Raw genomic sequence first — 16,246 nt, 5'->3', positions numbered from 1 at the left:
AAGGTTACATGATCCTTCCAGACAAGCTGGTTGAAGTATCGGGATGAACTCTTCTATTGGTTGGAAAATTACCACATGACAGAAGGTACTGCACATTGAACACTTGTGAGAAAAACTGTAAGAATTACTCTTTCATTTATTTGTGATTCATTCTTCTAAGTCAAAGCAAAGAGGTATTAAATGACATTAAAACTCAATATTGTTTTTTATAGTCTAACAAAATAATAAACAGATCAACTTAGTGGATAGTGATGTTTACAGGGTCTAGATGTTTTAGTAATATGAATAAAAAGTTAAATAAAACTAAAAAAAAAAATGTTTAAAATAAATGCGTAATATTTTTATTTTATAAATTTAGATTATATGTATATGGATTAATAACCTAACAGTAAATAAATAAATAAATAACTATTAAAATTATAGATATTCAAGGTATATTTATGAGTTAATAATCTTATAATAAATATTTTATATATATTGCATATTAAAATATAATCAGTTTCCACATATGATACAGCAATCCTAAAATAACTTGCCAACTATGAAATGTAAGTAAATGCAACTACCTTGAAACTTTTCTACCATTAGAGTAAGTGGAATTTAGTAAATGTAACTACCTCAAAACTATCTATTTCTTGTGTGATGCCATAAGACCTGAGAAAGCATCCAGGGAGGTAGCTCAAAAATATTAAATGGAAATCATATGTATGATTGTGGCCCAACATTTAGAAGAGCATTGAAAGAAATATTTTATGTAAATATGTTTTTACTTCAGACTGCAACTCGAACCAAAATGATGGACATTTAATGTTTTTCACAATTTGTTTCAAAAGTGGTTACAGCACACCTCAAACAGGGGTCTGATGTGTAAAGTATATTGTTTTGAGATAGGAACATTTGCTAAAATTAATTTTTTTAATGTTTCACTGCTAGACAGTTACTTAAGAGGTAGTGTATACCACTTTTGAAACTATTGTGGAAAATATTAAATAATCCCCCCCTTGTTTTTTGTCAAGGTTTTCATAGGAGCATTTATTTACTAAATTTCATTTTAGAGGTTGAAAAGTTATATAAGGGTTACCATATTTTATGAACTTCAATATTTATTTATATCCAATTAAAAATGTTTTAAGTCCATGAAAATATTTTTACGTTTATTATTAAAACATTTTATTTTTAGTTTCTATTACATCCAGCAGCATAAAATGTGATAAAATTAATTTTTTTTAGGTTTGTTTTTGGAAAAAAATAGTCGAAACCAAAAGGATCCTTGTTACTTTAAGAAGCGACATTGTCTTCTTAATGTAAAAATATATCTGCAAATATTAGGCTCTAACTTTTTTTATGAGTAAATTTACTTTGTGTATTTTTATTGTATTTAATAATAATGGTCACATTTTATTTTATAAATTCCACATGAATTTTCACTTAGTTTTTTGTTTAAATAAACTGATTACAAAGTTTTGTTTTGTATGGTAATGGGTAAATTTGGTGGTCAGCAATTTAGTAGTACTTAAATTACTACTAATTTAATGGTTACTTAAGAAAGAAATGTAAAATCTGACACCATACAATTTACAAATACTTAATGATGTCTGAGATTTTGATGTTAACTTGTGATTTAATTCAATCCCCATATAAGCAAAATTAATTTATATTTACAACAAATGTTAATTTACACAAGATTCATTTCCCTTTTATTCAAGTTAAACACATAAGAAAAATAGTGGTTTAGTTGTTACAGGATTATTTATAAATTTCATTTTGCCATTATCACATCTAAAACATACGAGCAGTATTTTCTAAGAACAATGCACAAATTGTGTATTGAAATTGCTGCACAATAATGGGTGAACTACAACACAACCAATAATAAATAAATACATTTTAATGAATAAAAATCTAATTATTATTAACAGAATTCATAAATTATTATCAAATAGATAGATCATAAAGTACAGTACTGAATATCTTCTGTAATAGTAAATCAAATGTTCATTTCACTTTTAATCTGAAACAAAAATTAATAATTTGAGAAAAATTGATATGAAAAACTATTACATTAATTTTGATGTTATATTATTAAATCAATCTTATAGTTTATTAGGTTGTAACAGCTGCTGAGGACCTTACATAGACACCTAAAAATAGCACACTCTTCACAAGTAAACTGAAAAGTGAAGAGAATTTTCCACTGTCTTCCTCACAGAGCCGAATAATACCCTGTTGAACTTTAGTAGTCAAGCTCACTAAAATTCAGATATATTTTGATACCTTCATTAATATTCAGTTCACTAGAGAAACTACCTGCATAGTAAACATAATTACTTTCAGAGAAAGCAACTGACAGATTCCTCATATACCTTAGATGCTTACATTTAATACAACCATACGTAAGAGAGAGAAAGATGATTTAAAGCAACAAATGAATGTCATCCTTTCAATTCTGACTCTTGAATTCCATACTGTCCAGTCAGATGGAGAAATTATATATATATTTTTTGTAAAACATAGTTTTACGTTCAAAACACTAAAGCTACTAACTGGAAAATATATAACCTATTTTTACGTAGCCAAATTTAAGTTACTCTGTTCAAACCAAATGCAAAAGCAAAGTAATCTTTATTTTGCAAAATTTCTCAAATGCACTCAATAAAACTGTATAATTTTAGTACCTATGTAAATAAAATTTTTTAAACTTTTACAATACAATCTAATATATTGCTGTACGTAAAAATCATTAAAATAATCACTTTTTCTATTTAACTGCTCAACATTACAAGCTGCTATTTCAGAAATACTGATAAGAAGGAATAATTCTACTGATTCACTGCCAGGTAGCAATAATAATTAGAAGACAGAAAAGAAAATCTGCAGTAACGAAAGTAATGACAGCAAAGTGAGATAAGTGAAAGGTTACAGCTTAGCCTCCATTAAAAAGCACTATAAGAAAATTTTGCAGTGAGTAATAGTTGAAACAAAATAAAATTATTATTTACTTTGTTTAAATAATAATGGATTGTTAGTAGTAAATGATATAGTGTTATGAACTAACACAAATAAAAGAAATGTACTGAAAATGTGAAAAAAATGAGAATAATATAATCTTTTAAAAAACAGAATAGAAGTTTCAGTTTTTTGGGATTTACTAATGAAAGATGGGAAAAGTAAGGAAGGTAGAAAGCAGACTAACACAAACCAAAAATGTTAAAGGCAGTGTGAATCTCTCATTTATCAATATTACCTACAAGTAGTTGGCAGAAATTTCATAGATCATTGCACTCTCTTATATTTATTATTTGAATGAAAAATAGTAACAGAATTATAAATTGCAAATATAATTTAAGTTTTATCTGTAAATTGTTAATAATATATATTTTTTTCATATTATCATAACCACATTTGTTACAAAATTGAACAGGCTTCAGTTATTTTAATTTGCACTCTTCATCATGTTCTCAGTGAGTTAATGAATTACCAATTTACTCATTAAGTTTATCTGTCTACTTTTCTGTTTGCATAGGATTACACAAGTAAAGCAAAAAGCAAAAGATGTTTAAACAAAACTTCCAGAATGAACTTTAACGAGATGTAGAAAGTGTATAATTGAACACTACTATTCCACTATAACTTCTATTGAATTAATTAACAGCAGGCTGTCCTTAACAATGAAAAATAAATTTGTGGTTATGTATAATCTCAGTCAATATAACTTTACTAACAGAAATTTACATGCTACCTATTTGTAAAATATTTTATTTTTTATTTACACATTACATATATTTTAGCAAAACTTTCAATGAAAGAGATATAATTTAAGCAAATATACTTGTTACTATTCTTTTTCATCTTTAACAGAAATAGGGATGATGACATGGACATTTTTTGTTATTCACTTGCTGAGAAAATAATTTCAAAGTAGTATACATTTATAAAACCTTCAAGAAATCTCAGTAAATACAAAACCTTTATAAAACAACAATTTTATTATAAAAAATTGCCTAAACTGACAGTCATGCAGACAAACAAATATAAATAGATCAAAATAAAAATAAATATTCAAAATGCAGAACAAAGGAATAATATTTACCAGTGAACTGCATTAAATGTGTCTTTTTTCAAGTAAACATTACTGTAATTACATGAAATAACTAGAAAAATAAGTGTGATTAGTCAGTAACATACAGCATGACTTAGAACCCCTCTTTTAATTCACCTAAGTGAAAAAGAATTTCCAATAATCTAAGTTCAGATTCAAAACCAAATTTTTTCACAAAAACACAGACACATTTAAATTTATAAGGGTGGTAAATATGTTTATCATATTTTAGTATCAAATGTAGCTGCTATACCTTCTTTCTCAAGTAATATTAACGCACATACAAATGAGTTGTAATTTAATTTTAAGTGTTTATGTAAAAGTAAAATTGAGCTCTGTGGAAGAGTAGTAGAGCATTTTCATCAGGCAGAACGTGGTAGCAGTAGTAGTAGAAGATTTTGGGTTCAAATTATACACAAGCTCAGTGCTTCTTTTATGCTAAAAATTATTAATCATAAAATCTCATTAATGAACACCTCTTTAAAAATATAAAAATAATGTATTTCTATAGAAATGTTCTAGACTGTAGTTACTGTTAAATTTATAAATTAAACAAACCAACGACTAAAACCTACTTCTAACTCTTCTTCTCTTAACTTTCTAACTCTTCTTAAAAGCATTTGTATTCCTAAAACTTTTCACCTTCCTATTGAAAAAGTCTATAATATGCTAATCATCAATTAATTTATACATTTTTTTAACTTTTCTTTTAACTTTGTTCTTTTAACAGGACGTAAAAGAACAAAATCATTATCAACTATACTTAAAAATGTTTTATACTTTTTAATGAAATAAGAAATATAAACCTGTTCTTTGCTTTGATAGAAATTTAAATAATAAATCTTTTAATCTTCTCTCAGAAATAAATAAATGTCTTAATGATTTTGTTTTTTTTTTTTATTTCTATATAATGTAATAAATTGATAAAACTATTCAAAAACTACAATAATTTCACAAAAGTCGCATTTACAGATATATCAACTTATGCAGCCTCCTTTATTACTGCCTAATTTGCATTTGATTTCTAATGGTAAAAAGGTTCCCCACCACTGATATTAGATATGTATATACATACAAAGACAAAAGTATAAAAACCATTTACCTCCAAGTGTACAGAATTCGATAGTTTCTTACCTGATTCTTATTATTTTGTTTCTAATAGTGCTTACGAGATTTTCCCTCATCAGTTATACTTTTTCTTCCAAATCACACATTAAATTCAAACCATTAAAATTATAACATATAAAAATATTTAGTCATAATTGATAAAAAAATATGAAATTAAAAATTTTTTTTATTATGTGGCTAGCCACAAATATAGTGCATTACTGTATGTGTGAGTACTATACTCTATATGTGTGGCTAGCCACATAATAAAAAAAAAATTTTAATTTTTTTATTTTATATTTTATGTAGTTATAAATATTAAAACTACATATTTTTATATGTTATAATTTCAATGGTTTGAATCTAATGTGTGATTTGGGAGAAAAAATTTAACTGATGATGAGGGAAAACCTCAAAAGCGCTATTAGAAAAAAATAATAAGCGTAAGGTAAGAAGCATTATTGAATTCTGTACTTTTGGTGGTAAACAGTTTTTATACTTTTGTCTTTGAGATATAAGTACAGAGAGGAATATGGGCAAATACAGTAGCAAAAGAATTGCTTTTGCTAAATTTTAATATTTATATATATATATACGGGCATAATGTTTAAGATCAGACTTTGTAACTTTTCTTCAAAATAAGAACTTTAACAAAAGTAGGATTCAGCCTCCACAAGTTGCACCTGGATATGTCTGGAACAAATAGGAGAAATTTGTCAGGTGAACTGAATCTACAAACTTCACAGCTTCATTTATCATCAAATCACAACTCACTATCACCTCATTAGATCACATCTAGAGTTGTAACAGGAATACTCCACCGGTTGAACCAAGCAACACCAGAGTTCAGAGAAGATCCAGCATTTGGATATGGTGGGCTGCCACTTAGAAGATAATATGTGATTGGAAGCAATGGAATACCCAACACTACACACACGAACAAGAAAAGTACAACATCCGATAACAAACCAAAGCAAATCACCTACATTTCCATGCAGAATGTAAATTCGCACATGCAGACTGGTAAACTAAAAAATAATAACTTGCCTAATGTACTAACACAAAATTCTCATCATAGTTCTGCAGGAAATAAGGAACACTGACCAGGACGCCATGGAATCTAAAGGATACATATTTTACAAAAGTATACCAGGGAAGAAAGTGATGAAAAATGTCCCACAGTTTGGAATATGTTTTTTAGTAAGCCTCAAAATAATAAACTCTATATATGAATTCAATTCATAATCCCCAAGAATCTCAACACTCACCCTAAAAACATCTAATAAAATCTACACTATAATAAACTCCCATGTACCTACTAATAATAAAAATAACTCTCAAACAGACCGTTAAGATACAGAAAGGTTCTGGGATCTATTCAATCTGACCCCCAAAAACAATGTCAAACAATTAATCAGAGACTTAAATGCTCAATTAGGCAGAGAAAGAACATACCGCGACATCATCACAAAATGGCCCACCCAGAAGATAACAAATAAACAATGGACAGAGACTCATCAATCTTTGCAGAAACCACAACCTAATCTCAGTTGTATACTCCTGTGTAGACATGGCAACCAGACTATGTCTTCATGGACAAACATCACCACAAGGAGTTCTACAATGTAAAAATCTTCCGAGGAGGTGACACAGGCTCAGATCACTATGTTGCCAAAATTAAAATTAAATTTACTTCCAAAATAAAGCAAAAAAATGAAGCCCCTAAAACTAAAAGAAAAATGGACCCTACCCAACTAATCAAGAATGAAAATTATCAAAAAGTAACTGAAAACATCACAAACATGGATTAACCTGAAGATCTAGTGAACAACCTTAAACAAATCACAGAATTAGTCCCAATAAAATCCTGTAAAAAACATTAGTGGTTGAACAGCGAATGTGACAAAACAGTGGAGAAAAGATAACAAGCATGGTTATTTCACTAATTCCAAAAATCAGAACATTCTTTCAAAATCTAGTAAACAGAGAAAAGAAACCATCTGAACTCTAAGAAGAATAAAAAGACAACAACATAGACACACTTAAGTCAACAGAAGAATCTGATAAAACACAGTCGAGAGATTACTACAAAACCTTCAAAAATCAGTCCAAAAATAAGAACCCCCAACCCCTACTAATAAAGAATGAAAATGGTAAACTGGTCCATAAAAATAAAGACAACACGGAAATCCTAAATAAATTTTTCAACAAACTCCTAAATTAAGAAGAACCAACAGACCTCCTAAACTTCATCACAAACACCCTAAAAACAACAACACTACCAGAAAACATCAACCGTCCTACAATAAAATAAGTCTACCAAGCACTGAGTGAGATGAATAACTACAAATCAGTGGGAGAAGGCCAATTCTGTAGAGATCTGGAAAAGTGCAGGGGCAGGAAGATCAGCAAAAATTGGCCTTCATCAACTTGTCAACATCTGGTTCAAGGAAGGACTACCAGAATACTGGAAGACAGCCCTCATCCATCCACTAGACAAAAAAGGGGACAAAACAGATCTTAACAATTACAGAGAAATTTCACTCCTAGACACAGCGTATACAATTCTTTCAAGAATCATCCTAAACAGGATTGGTTCATTCAAAACTTGAGAAAGAAGTAGGAGAACACCAGAAAGGTTTCAAACCCTGGAGGAACTGTCCAGACCAGATCATGAGTCTCAAGCTAATAATGGATTACATAACAGAGACAAGGTGAAACACTCGTAGATTTCAAGAAAGCTTATGACTGCATCTACAGAGAATCTCTACTAAAAATTCTAAGACACCTTGGACTATATACCAAATTAATTAAAATGATAAAACTGACCCTCACAAACACTAAATCAAAGGTAAAATTTAGAGGCGAGCTCTTGGAACCATTTGAAATCAAAACAAGACTGTGCCAAGGCAATAGGCTCTCACAGTTATATTCAACTGTACTCTATAAATGATGAGGGAATGGCTCAAAAAATGCTCCCAAAGGTAAAATAATGCTGAAAAATTGAAACAAACTATCTTGGTTTCGCCAATGACTTGACACTGCCAGAAAATGACAATGATGAAGTTAAATCACAGATATTAGAACTTCAAAACATGGCAAATAAAACTTTTTTCAAAATATCATTTGAAAAGACAGAAATTATGCCCCAAAAACCAACACAATTAAAATATGTAAATGGTAATGAAATTAAAATAGTAAGCCAATTTAAATACCTCAGAGAAATAATAACAATAACCTAAGTGAAAAAAAACCTCAATCCAGATAAGAAGAAACAGCTCAAAAATTAATTAAATTATTCTTACAATAAAAAATGCATATCGATAAACATAAAAATAAGACTCTAGGAAAGAGTTATAAAACCAGAAGCCACTTATGCAGCAGAAACACAATACTTTGTGTTACTTACATGGTAACGAATATTTCAACATAAAATACAATTTTAAATCAACTTATAAAGTATGATATATTGTAAAACTACTAAGTTCTACTAATTCCCGGAAGGGTTAATTCATATTTAAAATTTAGAGGTTTACTTAATTTGCCAGCAATATTAATCAATCACATAATATAATTTATTTAAATGGATCTCATGTTTTGCGTAACAGTAATAGTTAAGTTTTTTATTTATGACATTTATTTTATTTTCTTTAAGATTAATTATAAAATAATATACTTTCTACTATTATTTAAGTGCATTAAATGACTGGGTTGTCAATTGAAAGGCTTTTACAGAATTTTTTTAGTGGTCATACTTTTTTTAGCAATGTGCACACAAAAAAATCTGATTTAGGCACCACATGACTTCCTTGTTCGCCTGTTAAACTATATATACACATTTTTTTTTTTTTTTTTAATGAAAAGTGCCTTCCCCTTGTAAGATCCAAATATTTCATTAATTAACAACTTTGTTTGGCTGTAACTCTGGAACCAATGAAAATAAGTACTACTTATGACATATCTTGAAAAGCTCTTAAAGAGGACTTATTACTGCAATTAAGAAAAAGTTCAAAATCCATTTTTTTGGATTTTGGGCTTTTTTGGACACTTTTGGTCCAGTTGATTGCAATCAAATGGGGAGGGGCACAACTAGATGTTACAACAGTCCAAAATCCAAATTTTCAACATTCTATGGCTAACGTTTTTGAGTTATGTGAGATACATGGTCACATACATATGTCTGTACAGACATCACTCTGAAACTAATCAAAATGGATTCAGGAATGGTCAAAATGGATAATTCTGTTGAAATCTAAAACCAACATTTTTCACGATTACAATACTTTCTTTACTCTGTACAAGGAAATATAAAATGATGAATTGGCCATGTTATAATTTTGAAGTGCTGATGGTTCTCAAAGATTTGCCTAAAAAAACTGTAAATTACAGTAAATTTTTAGTAAATTTTTTTACTAAAAATTTATGTTTTTATTTATTATTAAATTATTATAACATACAATCTAATACAGTATGTATAGAAAGATAAGGCAAGAATTTTTATTAATTTTAAAATATTATAATGTAAGATGAAAAATATTTCTTATCTTAAATAATTACAGGAATAATAGATTTCTCATTTATCTGAAGATACAATTTAGTGTATGAACAATTCATTTATAATATTACAATTAAAGGTATTTTACTGATTGAAACTATTAACTGAAGCTACCCTTCTTATTACCGTAGTCATAACAGCTCCCTTGGCAATACCCTAATTTTCTGTCTGATTTTAGGAAAAACTACAATATTAATTAACCTATTATTATTATTCAAGACCTTGCTGTTGAAAAAAATCTCAACTAATATTTATGTTTAAATTTAATGATATATATTACTAGTAAACAAAAAATGTAGTCTACATAAATCTAAAATAATTGGTTTCTTTAACCAAACATTTTAGATATTTACAGAAAAAGCAACCTTAAAAGTAGTTCTGGAAAGGATTTTTGTAGCAAAACTGTAAAAAAGTATGTTATATTGTTGGATGTTTGTTCTAATACAGAAATTAAGAAGCAGAAGAGAACATTTTAAAATAAAATACATCATGGTTTTAGGAATTACGAATTTAATCTTGTATATGATACAAAAAAAAAGGACTATTAATAGAGGAGGTTTGTAACGCAGACAGGGTGCAAAAAACATTACTGATCTAAAAAACATGGAGAAATATTATATTTAAAAAATATTAGAATATGCAAGACAATGATTTTTGTAACAACAATAAGATATTTAAAATTACTACTGATAATAAAAGACATGCTGGATCTAGATTATATGTAATTTTTGACAATTTTACAAAAATTTGGATATGTCTAGAATAGTTTTGAAAAGATAATGTGGAGGACTATAACAGGATATGTTAAAAGAAACTGAAGCTTGCACTAAACTTATTCCATAGTTTTGGCTTAAGTTGCTTCTGGAGTTATGCATTTGAACAATTAATTCTGCCACAAGTATAGATAACAATACTGACTATTATACTACACTAATCTGTTTGTGGAATAGTAATGTGACACTATACCGTGAGATTTTCATATTTTATTTAGCTTGGTAAGCAATTGAAAGATTAAAGGACATAAGATTATTTTATGTTAAGAAAGTTAATTTAGATACAGTAAAACATGGCCTAGAGAAAGAAATTGGACTGAAGTTTATAAAGAGAAGGATGTAGAAATAAATGTTAATATCTAGATTTATTTCTCAGATCCCTACAACATAATTATTTCTTAGAGAAATTATAAAATAAAGCTTCGCATAACAAAACTGAAATAATAAACTGTTAAAAGTTTATGAAAAATGTATTTTTATAAGGAGAAATTTTACAATAAAATTTTCTCCAACATACTCTACAAATAAGGTTGGAAAATTAATTGATTAGTGTCAACAGGCACAACTAAACAAAATTTGTGAAGTTTTTCCATGCAGCTCTTCGATTTTTAGGAAATCACTATGGACTTACTTAAATCCAATACCAACAACCAGACAAATAAAAAAACAATCACACAATAGAGAAATCTCAAATTTTATTATTTCATGTTAACTTTAAATGAATTTTTACAGATTGTTAATATATGAAATTCAGATTGGATGACATTCCTGATTATTTCAAAACTGTTGTTACTTACTCTAAAGAGAAAAAAATTTTTAATAATTTTAAAGTCTGATTTGTCATTTCAAAAGCAATAAAAAAACCAAATTATTGCATACATATATAATTATATACTTAATACAAATCAATATGGTTTTAGGGAAAATAAGGTGACTAAATTGAAACTAAGTTCATTAAATTTTTATACGTTAAAACAATACAATTTTCTTGATGGGAGTGAGCATCTAAATAAGTGTAGAATATTTTTATGATTAAGTATGTAGCAAAATAAATGATTAATGGTAAATAATAGCTTCATTTTATGTAGGCATTGTGCATATTCTAAACTTTGAAAATTCTTTTTATGCATAACTTAATTTTAACATGTATGTTTACAATTTTTTAGCTAGTATTTTAAGGAAAATGACAATATTAATTTTACTGCTTATAAAAGAATATGTCTCTCATGGTCTAACTAGTAAAATTTAATACTGCAAAGAATAGTCACACGGCTATCTTATAAGATAAAATTGTATTATATGAATTTCACATGTTGTCTACTAATGAAAAAAATCTAACATGAGAATAAAACCAATGTCTTATCTTACGGCATTTTAATAAATTTTTTATTCAATGTTGAGTTGTATTTTTATTACAGAAAAGTAGTTGATTATTATTAAAATTATTAAACGGAACTGTGTACTTTTAAACTATAACTTATTTGTCTTATACAAATGCAATCTGTCCTATGTACATTTTATCTGTTCTATAAACTTATATTACTATTACGGTCATTGTAGGCTTAAGAAAGAATGTTAACAATACTTTGTATAAAATTCATTTAAATGGTTTTTTTTTTTTAATGTTTCAGTTGTCATGGACAGGACAGTCTACAAGCATTACAAATTTGTTGCTATTTTTTTTTAGATGTTGTATAACTTGCCTTTATGACATTTTATTCAGAAAGAAGGGATCACACTTTTCAATTTCAAGAATAGCAATTACTGTTAGTAAACTCATACCTTTTACTTCAATGATTTCTATGTGATTTGATTTTCTCTTAACAATAACAGTTATCTAACAATTGAATTTATATTACACTGTTGATTTATTTTTTAAATACAATTCCAAATAAATAACCTTAAAAAATCTATTATTTAGTATTGTATTAATATAGAATATATGTAATTGTGTACATTTATGCTATGTTACTGAATAAAATATCAAATGGTTTTTTAAATTTGGGTTGAAGTAACTGCTATTAAAAAAAAGTTATTGATGCAACCTGAAGATGAAGCAAAAGAATTCCAACAGAATTTTTTATGCATTTAATTTCTTTTGTGATTTTTTGCAATTTTATTTAGCTTATATCTCAAAAAGCAGGGGTAATTATTGAAAAATTATGTTTTTTCATCAAATATTTCATAAAAATCATGTATCAGAATCTTAATAATCTTCCTAAGCAAGAATTATACATCTTGTATGTAAATAATCAAAGGTTGAATTAAAGCAGGTGGTTTCATATACTATAACAGTATTTTTGACATGTTACACAACTGCATTTGTTTCTACCATCCACTCACACTCAATTTTACTTTAAGGAGTCATTTCCAGATTTTTCTATCATCCTTTAGACTCATACGTCTTATTTATTTCTGTTAGTAGGTATTAGTTTTCTATGCAGTTCAGGTTTATTATTATTATTATTTAATTAATAAGTTTTCAAAACAAAAACTTAAAAAAAGAAAGTTTTTCCAATCTTTCTCAAAATCTTTAATATACATTGATTTATTTTATATGTTAAGACAATAACTGTATATTACTTGCAAAAAGGTTGTATAAATACAAGAATGGTTTTGGGAAATGTTAATTTTCACATTTTAATTTTCACATGTCAAACTTTAAAAATAAATTTATTTTTGAGGTTTGTAACAATTTATAAGCATAACAGCCAAAGTTTAAAAAGTTGAGGAAAAGCTTCTAATCATGTGGTGTCAAGTCAAATCTGGCACAATTACTTAATATTTGCAAAATAATAAATGACTTCCCAAATAACACAACAGTAACAGATTTCTCAAACCACAAACCAGATGATCAAGAATTGATCTGTGCACATGGCTCTCTTGTGCACCACTAACTGTCAAACAAGGTAGTTTTATCTTCCTCACTTCTATACACTGTACAAAGGTATAACAAAAATTTAAAAAGAAACTTTTTTTGGCTTTAGTTGCAATTTCTTTAAAAAAAAAAAAATAATGGTACAACACTTTATTGTTACAGTTTCAAATTATTTTATGAGAATGGGTTGGGTAAAAGTTTGATTAGAGCAGATATGGTACATAAAAGATCAATGTAATAAGTTACAAAGCAGTATAAGAAAAAATTAATTTGAACATAGACGAATAAACAAAAAACTCTTAACCATTTGTTTAGTGCAGCAATGATAGCACATGTCCAGTCATCATTTTTACATTTTCTAACATACTTAAAAATTAATACAGAAATGTAAATTAAAATTTGAGTATATGTATGATTAAGAACTGATCAATGAGAATTTTATGAAACATTAGTAGGGGTGTGTTGTTTAGTGGGAGAATATAAAAGGGATCTTTTTCTTTTCTTTTGATCAGGTTTTGCATTACAAATTTTATAATTGTAAAAGCAATAAAGAATGTGATTATGATGCACTCTCAAACTGAGAATAATAAATATCCTGGACTAATTATATTGACAATTCGCTCTGGAACTGTTTTAGTGTTTTCTGTAAAACAGAATAACAAGGAATATATATTCCTTGAAACCTCTATTGACCAAAAACTGTCTATTTAAGAAGACTAATCTTTTTTTTGTTATAATTTCTATCAGGTCAATAGAAATCTTAAATTATTTAATAGTAAAATAAGAGATATTTAAAAGTTCTGTTGAAGTAATATTAACCATAAGATACTGAAATATTTTTATTCTGTAATTTTTTTTCTGATTTATTATGAAAACAAGTTTCAAGCTTTGTTGTAAAATGATCAAGAAAAAAATATCCCACTGCCTGTTTTATTTATTTATCATTTTTAACCTTTTGACTTTGCAGCTGGACAATTCTTTCCTACAGTTCAATATTGTTAGTAAACATATTATTTTGTAATCTATCACCTAAGTTATTTTTCTTTTTATGAAAATTTTTACTATTACTACCATAATTAATTGAATAAGATTATTTTGTACTGCACTAAATTGCATTTTTTCTTTTGTTTTATGTTACACATAACATATTGTATTTTCAAGAATGTCTACAATGAACTTGGGTTCTGCATCCTTCACATATAGTTAATTAAATACATAGTTATTATTATTATGTTTATCTATTTACTAAAGAATAAACCGATATCCAATTATAGTTACCTTAGTTTTGTATGGTGATGATAAAAAGTGAATTTTGCGATATGTGAAAAATTACCAAGCCTGACCAAAGCCACTGCCAAGGAAAAAATATGAATCCAGAACAGTTTGGATTCTAGGATGAAAGGCAAGATGGTACCAAAAAATAAAAAAAAAAAAACCACTCACCAATGAATAAGCTAATTTGGCCAGCTGAAATTCTTCAGTCTTCACTTCTGAAAGCTTTTTTTTAATTTCAAAGAAGCAAAACCTCTTCCCTTTTCTGCCAATAGGTGCTTTTACAGCTTTCTTACATTTTTTGTATTGCACTGTTTCCCTACAATATAAACATATAATGATAAAAATTAATAATAATAATAACAATAATAATCTTTACTAAGTGCAGTTTATATTATACAGAAGTTAAGTACAAAATTACAATATAATTCAATAGTTCGAAAGAAAATATTTTTCAGTTTCATATTTCCATTAAATATTAAGGTAGAAGCTTCACAATTGTACTAATAAACAAGAACCAAGTCAAGTTGGTTCTAAGGGGGCTTCAGTAATATCTGCTTCATTTCTGCCACTTCCAATAATGCTGAATATATCTAATAAACCATATAATAAAATCAACAATTACTCTGCTCTAAAGATTGGGAGTTTAGCTGCAGGCTAGAGAGCACCTAGGGCACATCTCCAGGCTGCAGATAGGGAAGAGGTCTTTAGTATGATGGCCTCAGGAATAAACTGTAATAAATAAGGGAATGAACTGAATAAGCAATTGTGGGCAGACAGAAGCAATGTCTGAGACGTGGTGGGATACTGCTCAAGGGCACAGTGCACTTACAAAATACCATATGCTGTAAACGACTCTCTGTCAAATACTTCTTCACATGCAGTGGTGGAATTAAATCAACAGGAATAGCAGTGTGCAAGAGAACAAATTGTTTTCTTGCACACTTGAACGAGCTGATTTCTAAATCTTTGCTTAACCATGATATTATCTATCTGATACTTTGCAGTATCACCCGGCTTTTTCCATGCATATATTCTTCTATTATGATTTTTAAACTGGGTGTTTCTCAATTACTAAATTATACTTCATGCAAAACTCAAAGGTTTGGTCCCCTCTTTCATTCCTTTTGCCCAGCCCATATTCACCCACAATATTTCCTTCCATGCCTTCTCCAATGCTTTCATTCCAATCTCCAACTATTATTAAATTTCACCCCATTTTATGTGTTTAAATGCTTTGTCAATTTCTTTGTATACACACTTTGTTAACAATCGTTGTCAGCTTAGGTTTTGATTTTATCCTTATTACAATGATTCTGTCGCTAAGCTTTTTGAAATACTCTACTCTCTTCCCTAACTTCTTGTTCATTATGAAACTTACTCCTTCCTGCCTTTTATTTGAGCTGAGTTAATTATTCTAAAAATCACCTGACCAAAAATGGTTTTCCTCTTCCCACCGAACCTCGGTAATTTCTACTACATCTAAATCTATCTATTTCCCTCTTTAAATTTTCTTACCTACCAACCTTTTTTAGACTTCTAACATTCACGCTTCAACTCAT

The 16,246-nt window shown here is 27.9% G+C and overlaps 1 protein-coding gene across 1 annotated transcript in view; it reads right to left on the bottom strand.

Annotated features, from left to right (window-relative positions):
* Positions 1–1,987: 1,987 nt before the first annotated feature.
* Positions 1,988–16,246, bottom strand: part of LOC142317769 (nipped-B-like protein scc-2) — a 41,809-nt gene continuing 27,550 nt past the window's right edge. Inside the window, exons 6-8 of the mRNA XM_075354319.1 lie at positions 14,856–15,003; positions 13,382–13,471; positions 1,988–2,011 (exon numbers count right to left, since the gene is read on the bottom strand). Coding sequence (XP_075210434.1) covers positions 1,988–2,011; positions 13,382–13,471; positions 14,856–15,003 — 262 coding nt within the window. The remainder of the gene's footprint in view (positions 2,012–13,381; positions 13,472–14,855; positions 15,004–16,246) is intronic.

Source organism: Lycorma delicatula, chromosome 1 (assembly GCF_047948215.1).
Source record: "Lycorma delicatula isolate Av1 chromosome 1, ASM4794821v1, whole genome shotgun sequence".
NCBI lineage: Eukaryota > Metazoa > Arthropoda > Insecta > Hemiptera > Fulgoridae > Lycorma > Lycorma delicatula.
The sequence above is the reverse complement of the archived record's forward strand: the minus strand, read 5'-3'. Positions and strand labels throughout refer to the sequence as shown.